Raw genomic sequence first — 12,955 nt, forward strand, 5'->3', positions numbered from 1 at the left:
GCCTCATTGTCATATGCAGGTGCTTATGTGGAGACTGAGCCTTGCTCTTTAAGTAACGCTTTGATCACACAGTTTGTGAAATCTATTAAAGGCTGCAGCTGAACACATGTAAATTGTGCAGCAAGATCGAATAACCATCCTCCGTTACTTACCAATTAACAAGTATCACACGGCTCAATCAAAGGGTTATCACATGGGATTACCTAATGGATTATGGTCAAATATTAACTGGAAGAGGCAAAACTCTACTTGGCACTGAACAAGTACATGTATTAAATTTGCAGCCCGATCAAAAGGATTGTCAACTTGAAAAAAAAGTGAGTGCTGCCTTTACAAGCCAAGGGCTTATGGGGACACGTGCACCAGCGTAAAACTTGTATATGGTAAATGGGTACCCAATAGTTTATTTCATTAGCATGGTTATCATCAATGGGTAGGTACCCAAGTACCTGCTGGGTTATCATCAATGGGTAGGTACCCAAGTACCTGCAGGGTTATCATCAATGGGTAGGTACCCAAGTACCTGCAGGGTTATCATCAACGGGTAGGTACCCAAGTACCTGCAGGGTTATCATCAATGGGTAGGTACCCAAGTACCTGCAGGGTTATCATCAATGGGTAGGTACCCAAGTACCTGCAGGGTTATCATCAATGGGTAGGTACCCAAGTACCTGCAGGGTTATCATCAATGGGTAGGTACCCAAGTACCTGCAGGGTTATCATCAACGGGTAGGTACCCAAGTACCTGCAGGGGTAGGTGCAGGATTATCATCAATGGGTAGGTATCCAAGTACCTGCAGGGTTATCATCAATGGGTAGGTACCCAAGTACCTGCAGGGTTATCATCAATGGGTAGGTACCCAAGTACCTGCAGAGTTATCATCAACGGGTAGGTACCCAAGTACCTGCAGGGTTATCATCAATGGGTAGGTACCCAAGTATCTGCAGGGTTATCATCAACGGGTAGGTACCCAAGTACCTGCAGGGTTATCATCAATGGGTAGGTACCCAAGTACCTGCAGGGTTATCATCAATGGGTAGGTACCCAAGTACCTGCAGAGTTATCATCAACGGGTAGGTACCCAAGTACCTGCAGGGGTAGGTGCAGGATTATCATCAATGGGTAGGTATCCAAGTACCTGCAGGGTTATCATCAATGGGTAGGTACCCAAGTACCTGCAGGGTTATCATCAATGGGTAGGTACCCAAGTACCTGCAGAGTTATCATCAACGGGTAGGTACCCAAGTACCTGCAGGGTTATCATCAACGGGTAGGTACCCAAGTACCTGCAGGGTTATCATCAACAGGTAGGTACCCAAGTACCTGCAGGGTTATCATCAACGGGTAGGTACCCAAGTACCTGCATGGTTATCATCAATGGGTAGGTACGCAAGTACCTGCAGGGTTATCATCAATGGGTAGGTACCCAAGTACCTGCATGGTTATCATCAATGGGTAGGTACCCAAGTACCTGCAGGGTTATCATCAATGGGTAGGTACCCAAGTACCTGCTGACCGGCAAATAGATCATCTAGTTTTCTTTAAACAAATTTACACTTTAATTTATTGTATGTTTGTGATATGACCTGTCTAATGAATAGACCATGTTTCTTTACCTGTGGCACACGATGGCTTCCATAACTGCTTTGTCAGCTATCACAAATAAACTCGTCTGTAACTCCAGGGGTAATATGGTTGAATACACAGACAATTCTTTTTCAGGATATATCAAACAAGTAGTGTTGCTCTGTACGTTGTTTAAATCATTCATGCACGAAAAGAATTTGGTAACTTTAACTACATTATGAAAGGCTTATGTGAAAATTCACAGAGCTGCAGTCTCAGATATCATTCGTGATGCTCAACAAACTATAACATGGCCATAGCACACATCCAAATACGATTTTCATTTGAAAAAAAGTGTCACATTCCTTTGGAATAGTTCTTTTATCTCTGACTGTGCTTGGTTTTTAGCATCTGGTGGCTTACAGGCATCTAAATACCTAATCCATATGCTGACTTTGGGAATCGAAAGTAGCATGTCAGATCTGCCAACCTGACGAGACCGTCTCAGTTAGGCAGTTGATTATTTTCCTTAGGTTTGACCAGTTTTCAATAAGGTGTAACAAAATATCATAACCTGCTACTGTAAAGCTGGAAAACATATTTAAAGGTTCAGTAATCGAAACATGCAATGACGGTAAACATTGTGTTCAAATGAAAAGATTGTAAAGTACATACAGACCTTATCTGCAGCTCAATAACTAGTTGCTATATTCAAATTTGACATAATTACTGGATTTTTTTTCTCTATTTCACATGAAGACAGCAATCATATCTCATGCAACAAGACATGTTCAAATTAGCATGTGATGTCCAATAAATGTAATTGTGTCCTCTCCAGTCTTCATTAGCATGTGATGTCCAATAAATGTAATTGTGTCCCCTCCAGTCTTCATTAGCATGTGATGTCCAATAAATGTAGTTGTTGTGTCCCCTCCAGTCTTCATTAGCATGTGATGTCCAATAAATGTAATTGTGTCCCCTCCAGTCTTCATTAGCATGTGATGTCCAATAAATGTAATTGTGCCCCCTCCAGTCTTGATTTGCATGTGATGTCCAATAAATGTAATTGTGTCCCCTCCAGTCTTCATTAGCATGTGATGTCCAACAAATGTAATTGTGTCCCATCCAGTCTTCATTAGCATGTGATGTCCAATAAATGTAGTTGTTGTGTCCCCTCCAGTCTTCATTAGCATGTGATGTCCAATAAATGTAATTGTGTCCCCTCCAGTCTTCATTAGCATGTGATGTCCAATAAATGTAGTTGTTGTGTCCCCTCCAGTCTTCATTAGCATGTGATGTCCAACAAATGTAATTGTGTCCCCTCCAGTCTTCATTAGCATGTGATGTCCAATAAATGTAATTGTGTCCCCTCCAGTCTTGATTTGCATGTGATGTCCAATAAATGTAATTGTGTCCCCTCCAGTCTTCATTAGCATGTGATGTCCAACAAATGTAATTGTGTCCCATCCAGTCTTCATTAGCATGTGATGTCCAATAAATGTAATTGTGTCCCCTCCAGTCTTTATTTGCATGTGATGTCCAATAAATGTAATTGTGTCCCCTCCAGTCTTCATTAGCATGTGATATCCAATAAATGTAATTGTGTTCCCTCTAGTCTTCATTAGCATGTGATGTCCAACAAATGTAATTGTGTCCCCTCCAGTCTTCATTAGCATGTGATGTCCAACAAATGTAATTGTGTCCCATCCAGTCTTCATTAGCATGTGATGTCCAATAAATGTAATTGTGTTCCCTCTAGTCTTCATTAGCATGTGATGTCCAACAAATGTAATTGTGTCCCCTCCAGTCTTCATTAGCATGTGATATCCAATAAATGTAATTGTGTTCCCTCTAGTCTTCATTAGCATGTGATGTCCAATAAATGTAATTGTGTCCCATCCAGTCTTGATTTGCATGTGATGTCCAATAAATGTAATTGTGTCCCCTCCAGTCTTCATTAGCATGTGATGTCCACTAAATGTAATTGTGTCCCCTCCAGTCTTCATTAGCAAGAATCTGATTATTCTTCGGTACTGAATAATAAAACCTTTTAGGTCTTTTTTTTCCTCCTTTTCGTCTTCAATATGCATCACTTGCTGGATGACATTTTTAAAAAATTCTATAATCAACAGTCTGATAATGCATGAAAAATAATTAAAGCATCTGAGGTACTTCTGTAAAGTTAGTCTGCTTCCCTGACTTATTCCACTAATTCTACTATGAAACCCAGATCCAAATCAAACACAGATGAACCAATTATCTGGACATTTTGGCAACAATCATTTTTCCGTAGTTTTTACTTTTATTCGATAAATCTCTTTTTAAAGTGTCATTTCTGTTAAGACTTATGGTAAAATCGTAAGGGCTAGCAGGTCTGGCATGTAATAACAGACACTGTATAGCGTTTCCGTAAGACTTATGGTAAAATCATAAGGGTTGGCAGGTAATATCAGACATTGTATAGCGTTTCCGTAACACTTATGGTAAAATCGTAAGTGTTGGCATGTAATATCAGACATTGTATAGATTCAGACTAGTCTATATCCAAGTTACAAGCACACAGTGAATGCAGAATAAATGTGAGTTATTTCTTTTCATATCACCCAGATTGATGAGTGATCATAAGAAACAATTAATAGTTATTTTTTTTACTTGGTTTATAATATTTCTTTTAACAGCATACAAAATGTTTAGTTAGTAGGTTAAATTTACTTGATACACCTAAAATCCAGCTGGTTAGACAGACTGGATACTCATATTTGTTCCAGTCTGCCATGATATTGGCTGGTGTCAGACCAGCAGGCCGGCAGTAATTTCACATGCATCTAATGACAAAGATCAAGAAAACACATTTTAAAGGTCACCTTTATATGACCAAAAGGATAGTGTCGGAAGAGGTTAAAATGTACAAGGCAGAATGGTCAGTTACAAGTTTCTATTAAACAAGAAGTGGGGGTGAGAATTTGGAAAACATTGCAATATCAGGATAAGTTTATGAGATTCAGAATGACAAATCTGGGTAGCTAGGTCATATCCATCAAGGTCAGCATCAAGATAAATCTGGGTAGCTAGGTCATATCCATCAAGGTCAGCATCAAGATAAATCTGGGTAGCTTGGTCATATCCATCAAGGTCAGCATCAAGATAAATCTGGGTAACCAGGTCAATTTCTTTTTAATGCTGTTTCAACACATTTAGTTATGGTATGGTCTGTGGGGGAAGGGAACCATCCTTCATTTAGTAATGGTATGGTCTGTGGGGTAAGGGAACCATCCTTTATTTAGTAATGGTTAGCCAGTCCTATTCTGTATGTAAGGGAAGTGGGTGTTGGTATATGACATAAGGTATATATAGATTGATACAAGAAGAGAATAATCAGAAAACAGAGATAGGGACAGAGAACAGATCGAATTGGGAGATGCAAGATACGAGAGGTAACTTAATAGAGCAACTTCATAAAGGGACTTATTATAGGGACTTATTCATAGAGGGACTTATCATATGGACTTATTCATAAAGGGACTTATCATAGGGACTTGTTAGAGAATGACAAAGATGGAGAAAATAATGGAGAGATAGATATCGCTAGGGACTTATTTGACAATGACAGAGAAAATAATGGAGAGATAGATATCACTAGGGACTTATTAGAGGATGACAGAGAAAATAATGAAGAGATCGATATCGCGAGAGTCTTATTAGAGGATGACAGAGATGAAGAAAATAATAGAGAGATGGATATCATTTGAGCAGACAAATACATCAAGTTACCATGTTGCTAAACTTAAGTGTAGAACTTGGAGAGGAGGACAAAATTTTTGAATGTGTATTTTTCACTATAAACAGTACTTTACTCAAATGACTTAGTGTTTTAAATATTATACCAATGAGGTTCACCCTCACAACAAAGTCAGACAAGTACACAGCGGTCAGATTTACATATCTGTCCATAATGGAAGGCTATCTTGATACAAATTTACTAAAATGCCAAAAATAAATGGTTTTTGTTCTACATTGATTACAAGCAATATGCCATTTAAGTTTAATTGACAAGGGCCATAACTCAGTCCAAAATGATGTAGACAAGTCATAATCCATAACGTGAACATCAAGGTCTGAATAGACAATGTTCTTAACAAATTCCATCAGAATACATTAAATGGTTCCTGCACTACTATGAATGAAAGCAACATTCCAAGTTTTAAGGTGAACAGAAAAATTTGTTTTACATGGGACATAAATCTGCCCTAACTGTTGCAGACAGTTTAAGTCCACAAATGGCTTACGGAAGTTCAGACCATGTTTGTACCAAATTGCATGTGTTGAATGTTGCTTCAGCTATACCAGTTCTAAGGAACATACCATATTTATATATGAAGTTTATTGTCAAGGGCCATAATTCTATCCAAATGGTGCTGACAAGACAAACCTCATTAAAGGCACATCAAGGTCCAATAAGATCAAACCAAACTGCATCGGAACACACTGAATGACTCTTGAAATAAGCTGCTTACACGTGAATATATAAAACTGTCATAACTCTATTCCCAAAGGAGCTAACGAGACAAAATCCTCAAATGGCACATGAGAACAATAATTGCTATATGTTGTCAACTGGAAAAGTTCCCAAACTGAAAGCAAACACTTCAGCCAGATTAGCTCTTTTAAATTAATGTAAACATGAAGTAAAAGGTAAAATAGGTTGTTGTTGTTGTTGTTTTGGGGCTTAACGCCATTTTTCAGCACACGATAGGCTATACATGGCGGCCAGTATTAATGGTGGAGGAAGAACCCGGGAAAACCCCGGAAAGAACCACCGACCCACGAGAAGCTACTGGCAAGCTTTCTCACATACCCACATTGGCTGAATCCTAGACTCGAACCGCCGCAGACAGAGGTGAGATGGCAGTGATCCGTAACGGAGAGCGCTTTAGACCACTCGGCCACTCGGGGCCCCCCAATAAAATAGGTAATAAAAGCAAAAAGGTAAAAAATAACATCAAAAATATAATGTAGAACTATAACAATTCTATAAAAAGTATGTAAAATAAAAGACAAACATATAGCATGCAAAATCAAATTTTGTATATAAGCACCATTTTATGACATCATAACTTTAATTCATGATCACATCAAATTACTGCTAACAGGAATGTATTCTGCTGTGATCAAGGTGTACCCTTCAGAAGGTATGGATAAGTCAGTTAAGTCAGTCAGGGGTACAACTGGTACAATAACAAAACATCTTTGTAATTTTTTCAATATTAGTGATGCCGCTCACCAGTAGTAGGTCTAATGTTCTGTTTGTGGAGTTTTCACTCCAAACAGTTTTCCAAGTATGAAGAAAATGCTGATTTATAAATAATATAACATTTTGTTGTTTAATACCAATCTGACTAGGCAGCCACAAGATTATGTACATACCATTAGAATATTCTCAGTGGTTCCTGAGCTATGCTGGTTACACTGATCTATAGTGGAGATTTGAAACTGAAGGAAAAATGGCCATAACTCTGCCACAAATGTACCAAGAAGGCAATCTGTAAAAGGCATGGCTACCTCTAATAGGCAATTCACCTGCCAAAGGGGACTTAATTAAGCATTGCAGAGCTTTGGTGGTTACATGCAGTGTAAACTGATGGACAGCATCAATGTATGTGCAATGTTCAAAGGCACATCAGCACAATTCAGGCTACATGGTGCCATTTAATTTTTGGTATTAGGAAAGGTATACCATACAAGCAAAATGGCAAAATAACTTTTTGGAAGATTTTTTTATCAGGTTACTGTTCATAAAACTGATGTAAGGGTTTTATTAATTAAATTATTTAAGAATTAGTTTTTTATGCATACTGTCTTATATCTTGCTTTAAAAAGATGTTCTTGCAAAAAGCTTGCATGTTAATGATACCAATCTATATGAGAAATCAGAAATCATGTCACAAAATCTCCAAACACAAGCACAATTGCAAACATAAAGTGTTAAACCATTTCAACTAATTTTCAGTGATACAAAAATTTCAAGATGGCTACTGTAGCCGATACTGGATGTCAGCTCAGTATTATTTTCATTTAGGATATGATTTTCCAGATAACAATCATGGTGACCATATTGGACATCGGAACATAATTTTCATTTAGGACAAGATTTTCCAGATAACTATCATGGTCACCATACTAGACATTAGGAACATAATTTTCATTTTAAGAAGGGCCTAAGTCTTCTGGTGAAAATCCAATATCAATAGCCTACCCATTTAGGGCCTAAGTCTTCTGGTGAAAATCCAATATCAATAGCCTACCCATTTAGGGCCTAAGTCTTCTGGTGAAAATCCAATATCAATAGCCGACCCATTTAGGGCCTAAGTCTTCTTTTGAAAAGCCTACCCATTTAGAAGTAGCATAGACAAGATTTTCATGACTGCCATGGTGGCCTTACTGGATGTCAGATTGACATCATTCATTTAGAATCAACTGGACATTAAGGAAAAACCCTATACTGATAATCCATTCAGGAATAGTGATACCACCGTTTGGTGTCATTGTCAGAAACATGGCTACAGTGCTGCTTCCAGGAAAGTTAAACTTGTGTCCAGCTAAACATGTGCTAAACAAGCCCAGTCTGAAAAAGATATGCTATTCACCTGCTGGTACCTTCTCCATGGCAGTCTTCCACACCTGCTTTAGGGCTTTGTGAGATGGGGCATAGAAAAACAGGAACAGTTTCATCACCTGTTGAATGTTACAGGCTGCCACCTGCAATACAAACAAGAATCTCTAAAAGTGACTGGCATTCTGCTGTCCAAAAAGAAATTCCAGCATTTCAAGATGAGAACATTTTCTTTTTTTAAAAACTCCTAACCATCTCTGATATTCCTTAGTGACAAGATTTTCAAATTGTCCAATTAAGAACCAATTATTATTATCATTAAATATCTCCAAATAAAATGATATAAAAGTAATGCATTTTTCACGAAGACTCAAAAATCCATGACAAATTAATTTTTGGGACAAAAAGCAGTTTAGTGTCAAGAAGCAAAAAGACCAACTTTTTCTAAACATCTCTTCAAAAGTAATCTCATTAACAGGTTTGAACACTTGAGCTACGAAATAAAATTTTAATTCAAATTTTGGTATTTTCTTCTTGTTCATGTAAATCATGAAATTAAACTTGTTCAAGCATATATTTCATAATTTCATGGCAATTAATTAGAACGCTGATTTTATGGTACTAGTAACCCACCATTACACAATTGCCATCATTACAAAATGCTACTACATGTAGTAACATGAAAATTACACTAATGCTATCATTATAAAAAGGTATTAGTAAGCTGAAAATTCACTACAGCCATCATCATAAAATGGTATTAGTCACCTGAAGATTTAGTAAAGCCATCACTACAAAATGGTATTAACACCTTGAAAATTACACTAATGCCATCATCATAAAATGGTATTAGTCACCTGAAAATTTAGTAAAGCCATCACTACAAAATGGTATTAATACCTTGAAAATTACACTAATGCCATCTTCATAAAATGGTATTAGTCACCTGAAAATTTAGTAAAGCCATCACTACAAAATGGTACACCGCTCCCTCGATAACTCGCGCCCGGATAACTCACGATCCCACTTATAACGCGGTGTCCGTCTTCGCTCCCGATTTTTTCCAGAGAAAATGTATTTAAAATATCTTTAAAATATGCTGAACATCAAAAAATTACGATAAGAATTGATAAATTAAACCTTGATACATTGCTCGTTTCATCATCGAAAATGGTGATTAATGCCCGTAAAAATATAATCCATATTTTAAAATTTGCAAGTTCTAAATAAGAATTAATTTCAGAGATCTGAAAAACGCTAATTATGCATATTTGGATGCCAATTTTTGATCTGGGACGCAGAAAATCACAGAGGCGGGAGTCCTCTGTACGCATGTAATAGGTGTGCGGGAAAATTCAAAGATTTGCCGGTCCTGTTTCAGCCACCTGCTTTGTGGGAAAACGTGTTGATCAGTTAACTGTGCTGATATTTACAATGATAGAATTCAGTGACTGAAAGACTCTTTGATGTACACACATGTTGCCATTTTATAAGAGTTCATAAAAAAGAACATGATGCAATAGCTAGGCGGCTAGTTCAATGGCTTTGACTGGCGGCCGGGTGAGAAAATGTACTGATACTTAGTGATTGAATTCAGAGGCAGAAAGACCCAGTTTTAAAATCCTAGTGAGACCTCTGTTTCAAGATATCATATATTATGTAAGTTTTTATGATAAATAGTTGTCAGTATACTGTAAATAAACAGTCTGGTGAAATAGCGATCAATGAAAACTTCTGATAAACGCTAACAGGTGGCAACAGAGAATGAAATAAACACCAATTAAACGTCTTCCTGTGCGAAAGTCATGTTCTAATCCTTTAATTCCGTTTCAGTGTAAACATTATAATCACAACATATTCTGTTCATTGAAAACATTAAGAGTCAATCAACCGTCACATTGAAATCCGTGAGTACTTCTGTGAGAACCTAATTACATGCCGGCTTTGTTTTGATCAACAACTTGGGGAAGTGTTTGTCACATTAAAAAATCGATTACAAGAGACCTGGGGTGCTGAATTAAGGGTCTTGAAGCTGCCTTTGATGTAAAGCAAAACAGTAACAGAGACAGTGACAATGATAGTGACTTCGAAGGTTTCAGTGAAACTGATGTCATTAATGCCGAGGCTGTTTGGGAGAAATTCATACAGACTCATGGTCCTGAGATGGGCGTTTCTCTTGATGATGTGGAGTGGATTTGTGCTGACAATGATTGCCCCACAGCTGAATACATGTCAGATGAAACAATAATTAATTCTATAACGAACAAATCTGCAGCAGAAGACGATTCTAACTGGAGTACCACAAGTGTTGAAAGTGATGCAGACGCAGATGATGCACCACCTCCCCCCTCTGTACAGGAAGCAATCAACAATATATTTTGATATTGCCATAAGGTGGCTGGAGACCCAAAATGTTGACTATGTAAAGCTCATGCAGTTGAGAAATCTGAGGGATTTTGCTCGGCGGCAGAGAAACCAAGGAGTAACACGCACACACAAAATTAACTGATTTTTTTCAAAAGGTGAATTGCTATTTGTCAAGCGTGGCACGAACAGCAAGTATTAACTTGTTCTAATTTACGTTGTTTTAAATTTGTAGACCAATTCAATTTGTTAGTACTGATTAACCCTTGTTTTTTTGTTTTCCCTTTTACTTCTATTACATTCAAATCTATCGTTCGATCGACACAGTTTCTCGAAAAGAGTCGATCTTTTGTATATAAAAAAATGTCTAATTTGGATCAAACAATGAAACTAGAATGTATCCAATTCAACATAAAAATTAGTGATATAGTACACAATGTGTGAAGTGGTACACATGTTAAGCAAACGGAAACCACGTGGAATAATGTTTTCGATGATCGCCTCAATATACTGTAATTTATCCTGAAATTAATGTTGCCCTATGAGGAAATAATAAATAAAGTACACTGTTATGAAGAGATATTTATTCACAGTTAATCTCAGCACGATTATAAAGTGAGTATTCAACACTATAATCTGCCAACCCCCCTCCCCTTATTTTTCCTTTATGTCGTCGATCACTTTATTGGTTTTGGGCTTATTTTATAGGTCCCTCGATAACTCGCGCCTCACTTATAGTGCGGTCAATGTTTCTGGACCCCGATGTGCGTGAGTTATCGAGGGAGTGGTGTGTTAATACCTTGAAAATTACACTAATGCCATCATCATAAAATGGTGTTAATAACATGAAAATTACACTAATGCCTTTGCAAAATAAAATTGATTAGAAATGCATATATAGGCAATCTCTGAAAAAAGATGGTCAAGAAAATGCCCAAATCCCTCTATTTTCGCCTAATTCTGGAAAAATGGGAATCAAACAACTGCATAAATTCCAATGATTTTCGCCAAGGAAAGCATTCCAAGAGAGACACAGCAAACATGCACAACAATTCCAATTCTCGCAAATGTGGATGAACTTAAAAATAATAATAATAATAATAATAAATTTAAATATGTGGGTTAATATCTCTCCCTTTACCTGTGAACTAAACTGGGTTTATGTTTATTTGTGATAAAGCAGTCAGCAACTGTGACATGCATATTTCACATATTCCTGTCATCTCCATCTTATAAAAAGGAATATTTCCCCAGGATAACCTCATTTTGGATGTAGTCTTTATACCTATCAATGGAGTAGAAATAATGATTTTGTCTGTCAATTTTGGGTCCATGACATTTAAGGCAATCACTGCCATATTTGGAGTTGATCTGTTGAGATCACTTCAAGCATCTGAATATGAATATTCTTTTGGTGATGCATGCCACAACAAAATTGATATTACAACCAGGTCACATCTGTCAACAATATTGATATTACAACTAGGTCACATCTGTCAACAATATTGATATTACAACTAGGTCACATCTGTCAACAAAAATGATATTACAACTAGGTCACATCTGTCAACAAAATTGATATTACAACTAGGTCACATCTGTCAACAAAATTGATATTACAACTAGGTCACATCTGTCAACAAAACTGCTATTACAACTAGGTCACATCTGTCAACAATATTGATATTACAACTAGGTCACATCTGTCAACAATATTGATATTACAACTAGGTCACATCTGTCAACAAAACTGATATTACAACTAGGTCACATCTGTCAACAAAATTGATATTACAACTAGGTCACATCTGTCAACAATATTGATATTACAACTAGGTCACATCTGTCAACAAAATTGATATTACAACTAGGTCACATCTGTCAACAAAATTGATATTACAACTAGGTCACATTTGAAGACAAATTTCTTCCCTGACTTGTCACCAATGATATAACAAGTGCATGATTAAAAACTGGTAACATATTTACAAACAGAAAGAAAAATACAAAATCAAAATAGAATACTTTATTTGTCAAAGAATATAGAAACATTATCATGTAAACATTTTTGATTGGCAAGCAAAATGTAATGCAACATCGTTTATATACCAAGACAACTTCAGGCATTATTCTCAAGCGGCAAGCAGGAATGTAATGCAATGAAGTTTACATATCAAGACCACTACAGGAGCAACAGTACAAAATGACAGTAATGATATTCATTTTCTAGACACAAAACATTCAGGAAACTTTTAAGTTTCACAAGTACATAAATTATCTGGACAGAGAAAAATTGACTTTTTTTAGTTTCTGAATATTTAGGGGAATGACAACAATATGAGACAAATATTAATTATGGATACAGGGTGAACATATAAGCCAAATTCTGCAAAGGACTGACAACAGACACAGGG

General features: G+C 36.8%; 1 protein-coding gene across 1 annotated transcript in view; it reads right to left on the bottom strand.

Annotated features, from left to right (window-relative positions):
* Positions 1–12,955, bottom strand: part of LOC149802479 (uncharacterized) — a 228,787-nt gene that overhangs the window by 147,024 nt on the left and 68,808 nt on the right. The window contains exon 8 of the mRNA XM_089951718.1: positions 8,212–8,323. Coding sequence (XP_089807844.1) covers positions 8,212–8,323 — 112 coding nt within the window. The remainder of the gene's footprint in view (positions 1–8,211; positions 8,324–12,955) is intronic.

This window comes from Sinohyriopsis cumingii, chromosome 3 (assembly GCF_028554795.1).
Source record: "Sinohyriopsis cumingii isolate HCF-2022 chromosome 3, ASM2855479v2, whole genome shotgun sequence".
NCBI classification, from domain to species: domain Eukaryota; kingdom Metazoa; phylum Mollusca; class Bivalvia; order Unionida; family Unionidae; genus Sinohyriopsis; species Sinohyriopsis cumingii.